An 11,169-nucleotide genomic window follows, 5' to 3' on the forward strand; every position below is an offset into this window, starting at 1 on the left:
ATTGCAGGACCTAGGTCCGATCCAAATGCTGTGCGGTATGGACTTTTTTTTCTTGAGTGCACGGACCATAGCGATATCCGCTAAGGCGGTCGCGGAAGGCAGTACTGGATGCTGGATGAAATGATGAACGAATCCATGATCATCAGGAGCTTCTCCCCGTACCTTTTGTGTCTCAATAACTTCCTTGAAAATCTTCGAAACATGTTGTAGATGTGCCTCTCATCTGCCATGACTCTGCTCCGAGCAGATCCTTTCTCTCGTGACTAGCGCCTTCCTTTCCAGATCTCCGATAACCGCCCATCATGGAACAGAATGGGCCCGCCGCGCAGGTCATCCTTAACGGCCATCCCCAGTCGCAGCAGGCCCATAAACCAAATATGTCGCTGTCAAACCGATCCCGACCGCTGTCAGTGGATGAGGCGTTGCAGTACTCTTCCATGTCCAGCGCGCCTGTCTTTGGTCTTGGTTTGTCAACCTTAAGAGTCCAACCCCCGGAGCAATTAGCCCAGAGATTTCATATCTGACCAAAGCAATGTGACTTATAGATTGCATCATACGCCCCGATGTTGGCCGGCCATCAAACACTACCTCGATCAACCACGTTCTTCAAGCGGGCCGCAATATACTAAGTGAGTTGGATGCGGAGATACAGTCCGGGCAGGATGAGTCCAGTCGCCTGGAAACATCCCGTGAATACCTTCAGCAATTGCTGGATGGGGACCAGCTGACTGAATTGTAAGTGAAACTTTTCGTCTTCGCTCATCTCTGCTTTGTCTAAACGAAATTTGTACAGCAAATTCAAGCTCCCTCCCGCCCTCAATCGCAGCCAATCCTCACATTCGACTGCGCTCAACGGCCCTCCATTTGGTCGCAAAAAGCTTGGTTCCTTCGCAAGAATGATGCTCGACTCTACAGATATAGCCTTTCGATGTGAGAGAATCATGAGCACGGGGAGATTTCCTAGACTGTCTGCTGACAAAATCGCAGATCCTGAGACTGACCCCAATGTTACTCCCAAAATGACTTCCAAAGTCACTTCCAAATTTACGCCAAAGGCCAGACCAAAGGCCGCAGAAAAGTTCAAACAGGCTGAGCACAAAGATGCCTTAAAGAACAACGCGGCTGCATGGAATCAGCAGGCATTTGCCGAGAACGCGTCAATCTCCGTCAGCCAATCACTTCCAACAACACAAACACCTCAACCAATTCAACGTTCATCTAGCGGATTGTCCGTGGTCATTCCAGTGAAGGCTTCGCCTTTAAAATCCACACCTGCTAAGCCAAGCCAACAAGTCAAAGCGCCGAGGCTGCAGGTCATTATAGAGCCCGAGGAATCAACAAGCGCAATTCGCCTCAGAGACCAAAAGGCGGAGGCCAATGATGCTCTGCTCAAGCTACAAGACATTCTCCAGGACATATTTGAAGCAGAAGACCAGATCGAAGCAGAAGATACAATTGTTCCTACTACTAACAGACCGAATCCGATTTTCGTGAACGCAAGGTCTTTGGACGTGCATGGTGCAATTTTGTCTACCGATGCTCACAGCCGCCTGCAGAAGGCTATCCAGAAAGTGGTTGCGTTCGATCGACTACAGGACATCCCATCGGACTATCTTACACGGATACAGAAGCTGTGTGAAAAGCCCATAATTGCTTCTCAAGCGCCTGATCTGAGACTCAATGACCCGTCAAGTGAACCAGATGTGCAGGTGTGGGTGGCAAAGATAGAGGACATTTTGAATGCTTTGCTTGCGATTGGAACTCTCTTGCAGACAATGTCAGGACGCCGGACAGAGCGGGATCTTTGTCCAGAAGACCTCATTGAAGCCATTCCGACTGTTCTCAACCAGGCTTTCGATCATTGCATTATTCCTGCGGTGGAATGTCGGTCCGGTGGTAAAGACAGTGAATTATTCTCCTTTTTCTCGAGCCAGAAGCGTATTATTGCAAGCTTGATACACCAGAGCAAGAAAGCTCTGACTCTTTTCGCGGATTTCTTGTCGCGAATTGATGTCTCTGAAGGGACTATCACTGCGGCCGAATTCTTTGCGACCAAGCTAATTTTTGTCGAAAATGCGCACAACGACAAGGACTCTGCGGTTGGGTTCCAAAAATACGAGCCAGCCAGGCGTGCAGTCATGGATGTGCTTGCGAAAATCTTTTCAAAATACCCAGATCAGCGACCGTTCATTCTGGATGAAATCTTGGTTTCGCTAGAGAAGCTCCCCTCCACACGCCAAAGTGCCAGACAATTTAAACTTGCAGATGGAAAGAACATTCAACTTCTCACTGCGCTAGTGCTCCAACTCGTGCAAACAACCGCCCTAGAAACCCCTTCGCGATCTAATGCGAAACGTCGATTCCAGGCCGATGACGATGACGATGAATTGATGGGTGATGGTGACGAGACAAAAAAAGTTGAATTAGACGATGATGATAACGACGAATCGGACGAGTCTTTGGAACGTCTAGCTACCAAAGTTAACAGACTATATGACAACGCAATGCGCAGTGCGCAGTACATTGTGAAGTTTATAGTTCAGCGAGCAATGACCTCCACCAAGAGCGGCGACCAGCCGTTCCGGAATATTCTCGATTTGTTCACGGAAGACTTGATCAATGTCCTCGGGTCAGCCGATTGGCCCGCTGCTGAGCTCCTTCTTCGAATCATGGCATCTCATATGGTTGGCATTGCAGATCTTGACAAGAGCTCAGCAACAGCAAAGAGCATGGCTCTTGAGCTTCTGGGGTGGATGGGGTCCGCAATTTCCGATTTGATCGCTACTGCGCAACACATGCTCCCTGCCTTGGAGGACTTGGACGGCGATCTTACTGACTATCTCAAGCAACAATTTGAGGACTCATTAGCCCGAGCGTTGCATCCGCAAGATTTAATTACCTCTCGGGGCCCCTACAGGATGGCCCTTGAGTATCTGTCGCAGGATCGAAATTCTGACAATTGGCAAATGACTAGCGCACGAGGCTACTACCTCGCTCAATGGGCAAAAACAGTCTGCACGCTCTATTATAACTCTGAAGACAAACAGGAATTGGAAAACGATGACTTGACCGATGAGCTAGTGGTCCTTCTGTCAAGATCGTTCTCTGATTCACGCTGGCTGGAGACTCACAGGCGATTCGATCCCATTTCCAATGCTCACGGACGTTTTGCCTACATTCTTACAATCTTAAACTCAAGCTTTGGGAAGGCTTTCGACACCATTCTCAAAGTCTTGTTGAACTCCATTGCCAGTGAGCAGGCCAAAGTCCGCAGTCGGAGTTTAAAAAGTGTCATCTACATGCTTGAGAAAGACCCCAATCTTCTCGACAGAGATGCTTCTGTCATGCGTGTGATTATGCGTTGCACCACCGATGCTTCGCCCATGGTTCGGGATTCTGCATTATCTCTTATCGCCAAATGCATTGGGCTCAAACCGAAGCTCGAAGAAGAAGGCTGTCGCTGTATCCTTGCGTGCGCAGCTGATCAGACTGCTGGCGTTCGCAAGCGGTGCATTGGGTTGCTGAAAGAACTTTATCACAAGACCTCTCGACAGGATTTGAAGTTGGCCATCCTCGATAGCTTTCTTCAGCGCACTGGTGACCTCGAGGAAAGTGTAGCAGCCTTGGCCCGGCAGACCTTTGAAGAAATCTGGCTGGTTCCATTCCACGACTCCATTCATTCGACTTCTGATGCCCCTAAATTCAAAATGGCGCTTGGAGAGCAAGTTGGACTCATCGTTAGTCTTGTCCAGCGTAGCGAGACTGCCCTTGATTCACTGAGTACTTGTCTTAGAGCCGTGCTTTCAGACAAATCCAAATCAGCGGATATGAATTTCCATGTATGCAAAGCCATGGTGTCCATTATGTTCCACCGCCTCGTTGAGGATGCGGACGCACTTGGTAAAGACTTTCAACAGGCACTGTTGCAAACAATTACCGTGTTTGCCAAGTCCAATGCAAAGCTATTCAGTCCACATCAGGTGGAGGCTTTGCATCCCTATATTGGCAACCTTGCAAACGCAGATGATCTTTTCATCTTCCGATCTGTTGTGGTTATATATCGCTGCGTCTTGCCAAACATATCGACATCCCATAATGCTCTCTTGAAGGAGGTACAGAATGACCTCTTCAAGAGCGTAGCCAAGTTGGGTCGCTCAGAGCTGAACGAGGTCATGGCGTGTTTGTGGACCATCAATAGCGTTCTGCAGAACACTGACAGGCTGGTGAAGCTCACTGTGTCCGTGCTCAAGCCATTACAGCAATACAAGAGTGTTGATGTGGGCTCGCCTGCTAATGCTGCTATCTTACAGCGAGCGAAGAGCTATATACGAATCGCTGGATGCGTTGGAGGCCATTGCGACCTTGAAAAGTATGTCAACCATTTCAAGAACTCTTTTCCTACATGGAATGGCGGAGCCGTGGCTGGCTTGATGATCGACTCCATCCTTCCCTTCGCCTCTCATAATCAGCCCTTGGAGCTGAGGGTCATGGCCCTTGAGAGCTTAGGTTCTATCTGCCAATCCTGGCCGGGTCAATTCGGCCGTGAGCCTACGCGTAAGACCTTTGCGCAAGTGTTCAAGGAAGACAGCCCAAGTTTGCAGAATATTGTGCTTCGGTCCTTTGCAGACTTTTTCGCCATCCATGAAGGAAAGTCCGAAAAATCAGTTATGCCGACGCCAGACACAGGCTCTCAAGAGGACTCTACTCGACTTGGAGGATCGCTTAAGGCTAGCGATAATGACGGTGCCGCTGCCTTGATCGCCCAGCATTTCCTCAAGAACATGCTCAAGGTGGCACAGTCAAGACAGGACACCTATTCCCTCACTGCCATTGAACTCATTGCAAGCATCAACCGACAAGGTTTGGTACACCCTAAAGAATGCGCTGGTGTTCTGGTTTCTCTAGAAACGTCGACAACACCCGCTATCGCCAAAATTGCATTTGATACTCATAAGATGCTTCACTCACAGTATGAATCGATGTTCGAGCGGGAATACATGCGGGCTGTGCAAGAGGCCTTCCAATACCAGCGAGATGTCGTCGGTGATTCTACAGGTGCCCATGCTCGGCCTTACGTCTCAAAGCTTGCTCCCTTGTTTGAAATCGTCAAGATCAGCAATAGTCGATACCAGAAGAAATTCCTCGCCAATCTTTGTGGCAAGGTCAACTTTGAATTGAAGAAACTCAACTCCAGTGGAGATCCACCGGAACATCTCCTGTTGACAAGATTTATCACTCAAAATCTTGCCCACTTCGATTATGGCCAGTTGGCCGAGTTGGTACCCACTATTCTGGCCCTGGAGCGCATTGTCTCGTCGACCGGCACTGTTGTTGCCCATGCCATCGAAACAGACATTTTTCCCAGTCCTATAGGTCCTCCTATGATCGAGACTCCAGGTGGCATGGGGATGACTCCTGCTGTACCAATGCCATCCGCCATACCACAGCCAGTCAATCCTGCCGCCTTGCGATCGCTAGCCACAGCTGCAGCATCGCTTTCCATGCTCTGGGAAGCGCGGACTTTCTTGCGTCGCCTTTATGGAGTTCCCTCCCATGGCAAAGACGGCAAACCCGTCACTAAGGAGCTCAACAAGACTGCCACAAAAGTGCACGGCGTGACCGGTGACAAGTTCTGGGAGGCCATCGCGAAGAATATGGCTTCACTGAGTAGCGAAGATGCCATGCTGAGGAAATGTCGCGAGTTCTCTACCTTGCTAGCCATTGACGAGGAGTTCAAGGTGGACCGAGGCGACGATGCCGAAGGAGATGGATTCGATGCCATGGGAGATGATGACATAGACGGGGTAGCTTCTGGACCTCGTCCGGTGAAACGAAAAAGCTCCGTCTCGAGTACAAGCGTTAACAAGCGCCCCAAGAGCCACAAGGGCTCGGTTGGCAAGAAACGATCCAGCGCTGATTCCGAAGATTGGGACTAATGGTCATATTCTCGACTGGCTCGGCCCAAATTCTTCACCATTTAGACCACTATTTTTCATTTGCATTTCAGGTGACAAAGGCGTTGCTTTTATATTTCGCTACACCGTGTTTTCAAGAGAAGGGAGGGGGGTTATCTTTTATTTTAATCTTTAACTGAACACCGTGAAGGTTGTGCATGCAGGCCATATCTCCTTCTGCATCCGGGCGGCGCATATCCAAGAGTGGACGGTTTTCTCATGACCTCAAATTAACTATTTACCTCTACTTCATGAGTAAATAATAAAAATCATATATCTCATACCTATAACTACACATAATTGTTCCCTAATTTCATTTTCTTACTATAAAATCTCCGGTGAAGCCGATGACCACTGCGCGTGCCGAATGCCGACTCCACGTGACCGGTAGGATGACGTCGGGGCGCAAGCTAGACCTGATGCGCCTGGAGCCCAGGCTGACTTGCTACCGAACGTTTTACTCCCTGAAACTAGATTCCGGTATATTCTCTCGTTTTGTCTTGAGCTTCTTGCACCTTTGATTATTTTGCCTGTTCCCAAAGGCAGGTGATGATCTGCCTGACCTTTCTTGGCTACAGTTGATCTGCACTGCTTGAGCTTCCTCCATCATGAGCGCGGCGTTGCTCCGGAGTCGTGCGGACGGCCCCGCGCTGCGGTCAATTGGGCTCTTATCGGCTCGATTGAACAACACAAGAGGACCTCTCACTGCTAGATTTCCTCTCACACGTTCATTGAACACCATTACTCGCCGGCCCCTGCCACGACATGCTTTCGGCCCAGCCTCGAAAGCGTCAATCGCGATTCGATTCAAGTCCGATAAGCTAGCCGCAAGTGCCGTGCCTCCTTCCAAACCATCGCGTATTGCCAGAATTATAGGCAAGACCTTCTCATACTGCGGTGTTCTTTTTGCTGGCGCTACAATCTGGGTTGTTGGGTTCTTCATCTATGATGCCAGCACATACCGTGAGACGCCCACTGCGGAGGATATCCCTGTATCGGAGTTGGCGTTGAACCCTCGTCACGGAGGCCCTAAGAACTTGCCCATTGCTGACTACCTGGTTGGTGATTATGACTCTGAGGCAATGCTCACACAAAAGGATAAGCCTCGCTTGGTGATTTTGGGTACAGGCTGGGGTAGCATTGCGTTGCTGAAGAACCTGAACCCCGGCGATTACCATGTCACAGTGGTTTCTCCCACCAATTACTTCCTGTTTACCCCCATGTTGCCCTCTGCTACGGTGGGCACCTTGGGTCTTCGCTCGCTTGTGGAACCGGTCCGCCGGATTATTGATCGTGTGAACGGACATTTCTTGAAGGCTGAGGCTACGGATGTCGACTTCTCAGAGAAACTGGTTGAGGTCTCACAGGTCGATAGGGATGGGAATAAGAGGAACTTCTATCTCCCATACGACAAGCTTGTTATTGGTGTTGGTGCGTTCGATTTCCTAATGCTTTATTTGGACACTGGTGATGAAGCTACTACCATTTCAGAGACTAACCTTGGATCTTCATAGGCTGTATCACAAATCCCCATGGTGTGAAGGGTCTTGAACACTGCAGCTTCTTGAAGACTATCGACGATGCTCGTCGGATCAAAAACCAGGTCCTGGATAACATGGAAATGGCCTGTCTGCCTACCACTTCTGATGAGGAGCGCAGGCGCTTGCTGTCATTTGTGGTGTGTGGGGGTGGCCCGACCGGAGTCGAGTTTGCTGCTGAATTGTTCGATCTGCTCAATGAGGACCTGCTGCACTCATTCCCCAAAATCGTGCGGAATGAAATCTCTGTGCATATCATCCAGAGCCGAACTCATATCTTGAATACTTACGATGAGGCCCTTTCTAAATATGCCGAGGTGATTTCTACCACTTGAGTGAATAAGGCGTGAAAAAGCTGACATCTTACAGAGCCGCTTCGCTCGTGATGGTGTCGAGGTGTTAACCGGTGCCCGCGTTAAGGAGGTCAGGGATGATCGAGTCCTTTTCAGTCAGATGGAAGATGGCAAGGAGGTTATCAAAGAGATTCCTACCGCATTTTGTTTGTGGTCTACTGGAGTCGGTAGGTTCCACTGGTATCCATTTCCGAATCATAAAATTGACATGTTCAAGCCCGCGCCAAAATCTGCGAAACCATTTGCGACCGGCTTGATGGCCAAAACAACAAGCACGCAATCGAAACTGACGCCCATCTCCGCGTAATCGGCTCACCCTTAGGGGACGTCTACGCCATTGGTGATTGCTCTACCGTCCAGAACAACGTTGCTGAAAACATCATTCGCTTCCTCCGCACCATTGCCTGGGAGAAGGGTCTTGACCCAGAGAAGGTTCATCTCACTTTCTCAGAATGGCGCGAGGTCGCCAACAGAGTGAAAAAGCGCTTCCCGCAAGCCACAAGTCATCTCCGTCGTCTGGACAAACTCTTCGAGCAATACGATGCGGACCACTCAGGAACTCTCGAATACGGCGAGCTCTCCGAGCTCCTCCACCAAATCGACACGAAACTCACCTCCCTTCCCGCAACCGCCCAGCGCGCTAACCAGCAGGGTGTCTACTTAGGTCGCAAGTTGACTAAGATCGCCGCCGCACTTCCCGGCCTCAAGGCCAATGAGATCCATCACGGTGATCTTGACGACGCCATCTACCGCGGTTTTAAGTACCAGCACCTGGGCAGCCTTGCGTATATCAGTAACGCTGCTATCTTCGATTTCGGTGGACTAAGCTTCAGCGGTGGTGTTGTCACTATGTATCTGTGGCGGAGTATCTACTTTGCTCAGAGTGTCAGCTTCCGCACTCGTTGTATGCTGGCGATGGACTGGGCTAAGCGTGCGCTCTTCGGCAGAGGTATGTATCTCTTTCTCTTTCTCCATTTCGAAACAAACCTTTCCATCCAAGAGGGACTAACTAATGTTTTCTCTGCTTAGATCTCATGAGCTTCTAAAGAGCCCTCACGATTCTCACGACTTCAAACGCACACATATCCTAGGTCCAATAGGCTCCAATACTTTGCTAGTTTTCTACGATGCTCATAGAATATTCTTGTCTCTAAGTTGTCTTTAAGCTTGGATAAAGCTTGAGCGTTCTTCTATTTCAGAGTCGCAGAGTATACTTAAGATCTTTACTATTCTTCCCCTGCTGTTTGATATTCAACATGCGTCCATTTAGCATTGAATGCATGTATCTACGAGGCCGGATTTATCTGGATAGCCTAGCCGGATACATCCCGATGTCCCAAGAATATTGCGATACAATATAGACTTTTTTTCTCATGTCCCTTTAGGTAGCCGGATGTATGACTTGATGGTTCCGTGGCGTATAGTACCTACCCCTGTACATATATACATAGTATCTGTGTGTGGTTTATTCAGGTACAGTACGTTCCTGGCCAAATATATATGTACTAAAGAGTAGGCATATGCATTTAAGGTGCGTAGAAATGTCCACGTTCACATCGAAGATATGCCTATTGAAAAAGCAAGTTTTGCATGCATGTTGAGTGTTTGGTCATTGCACTAATGAATTTGGCTAGGCATGCACATGACTCGAAACGCTAATTTTAACATTATGCACACAGGATGCGGGGACGTACCTAATACAAATTGTCTATTTCAAATCTAGGCTTTGCGCTTCCAAACTCTTTGTTCGGCAATGATTGTACGTAGAAATAGTAGTCAAGGTCAAATGCCCTGGAGCATGTATTGTATTGGATTAAATCAATCATCAAGGCTTATCCAGAACACCATTGAATAATAACCATATTGGTACACCAAGGCGCCACGCTAAAACCAAAGAAAAACTAAAAAAGACCCCGAGATATCGCTTAGTAGATGACCAGGTTATGAGACCATGGAGGCATCGCCATTGTTGGCCATTATAGTATCAGCGCCACCATTCTGGGCAGCGCGATCGAGGTCGCTACTGTTACTGCTGCGGTTGTTATCATGAGTATCGCTGACAAGGCCGATATCCAAATTGTCGGGGATATCCTTCTTGGCAGCGCGGGCCTTCGCCTCAGCAAACGCACGGAGTTTCACCAATCTGCGTAGACGGGCCTCTTTTTCAGCGCCTTGGTCATGAAGAATGGCCTCGTTCACGCGTGTGGCGATCTCTTTACGAAGACTGGGATCTAGTAGGGAGACGAGAGAGGGTGACAATTTGTCGCTGGGAAATATCAAGAGCGCCAGAGTGCGTTCCAGGTCCTCTAGAAAGTCAGGCCGAGTTGTCGCACGGGGCGCCAGCTGTGAGGTCGCGAAATCCAAGGCGGGACTGATATCACCATTCGGAGTAGAGGTGCAGGTTCGGATTAGTTCTACCAACTGCAGGCGCAGCAGAGCGAAATGTAGAGGAGGTTCTCTGTCAAGGATCTATCCAATCTTGTTAGCCATGGCACAAAAAATGACATATGTGAAACGAGCTGGATGTGATGATTGCTGGTCATACTGAGGACTGAAGATGTTTACTATCCGCAACTCCCCGAAGGGTGTTCTAGGAGTGGTGCATGAAACTGATGATAATCATAACAGCGGGGGAAGGGAGGTGTGATTGTGAAGGCATGAGACAAGTGTATTCTTACCTGAGGATTAAGCTCATTGATCTTTTCAATCGCGACCTGAATATTCCCCGAGTGAATAGCGGTCCGAATTTCCACTCGTTCCTGGATGTATTCAAGATCTGGCTTCCGCTGGATGTTCGCCTCAGCTGCAAACTTCTTTGCAGCGGCTGGGTATCCATTGGTGATGAGGTAGTCCATGACGAGGTAATTGATATCACTGAGACTTGTCATTAGCCAACATTCACAACATAGCCAATCCGATCAAAAGATAAGTGTGGTTGTGATTCAGATTACAAGTCAATACATTCTCTTCAGTATTTTTCAGAGAGATTCCCAACTTGGTTTTCAAGATGCATCATGTCACAGCGGGCCAAAAGGGGGGAAATGGAAACGCTGGGGAGGGTAGTAAACTCACGTCTTGGATGGTTTCACCTCGTCGACCTTCCGCTCGAACTGATGCCAGGTCGGCGTGGTCGTCGAGGGAGTGCGAGACATCTGTGCGGTGTTAAAAACTCGGCAACCAGGGCTGTCAAGACAGCAGAGTGCATACGAGATTAGCAGATGACATGACGCAAGCTGTGCCACAAAAGAGCTTCGAAGCTATCCGTCAAGACCTAAGGGCGACCCGAGAGACGACGGCCATGGAATAAAGGCAGAACGCTGGAAG

General features: G+C 49.1%; 3 protein-coding genes across 3 annotated transcripts; 2 read left to right on the forward strand and 1 right to left on the reverse strand.

Moving 5' to 3' along the window:
* Positions 1-302: 302 nt before the first annotated feature.
* N7520_010885 (putative sister chromatid cohesion protein Mis4) lies at positions 303-5,936 on the forward strand (the record flags this gene model as incomplete). The annotated part of the gene is made up of 4 exons (XM_057144818.1): positions 303-465; positions 546-735; positions 794-930; positions 988-5,936. 4 exons carry the CDS (start codon positions 303-305, stop codon positions 5,934-5,936), a joined length of 5,439 nt encoding a protein of 1,812 aa, XP_056990572.1.
* Positions 5,937-6,562: 626 nt separating this feature from the next.
* On the forward strand, positions 6,563-8,891 carry N7520_010886 (putative NADH-ubiquinone oxidoreductase 64 kDa subunit; the record flags this gene model as incomplete). The annotated part of the gene is made up of 5 exons (XM_057144819.1): positions 6,563-7,385; positions 7,469-7,809; positions 7,862-8,012; positions 8,063-8,794; positions 8,875-8,891. The coding sequence occupies 5 exons, from the start codon at positions 6,563-6,565 to the stop codon at positions 8,889-8,891; spliced, it is 2,064 nt and encodes a 687-aa protein (XP_056990573.1).
* Positions 8,892-9,786: 895 nt separating this feature from the next.
* On the reverse strand, positions 9,787-11,070 carry N7520_010887 (glucose-induced degradation complex GID8; the record flags this gene model as incomplete). The annotated part of the gene is made up of 4 exons (XM_057144820.1): positions 9,787-10,314; positions 10,524-10,719; positions 10,918-10,997; positions 11,053-11,070. 4 exons carry the CDS (start codon positions 11,068-11,070, stop codon positions 9,787-9,789), a joined length of 822 nt encoding a protein of 273 aa, XP_056990574.1.
* Positions 11,071-11,169: the final 99 nt, after the last annotated feature.

This window comes from Penicillium odoratum (genome assembly GCF_028828045.1).
Source record: "Penicillium odoratum strain IBT 22623 chromosome Unknown utg000008l_segment0_segment0, whole genome shotgun sequence".
Lineage (NCBI taxonomy): Eukaryota > Fungi > Ascomycota > Eurotiomycetes > Eurotiales > Aspergillaceae > Penicillium > Penicillium odoratum.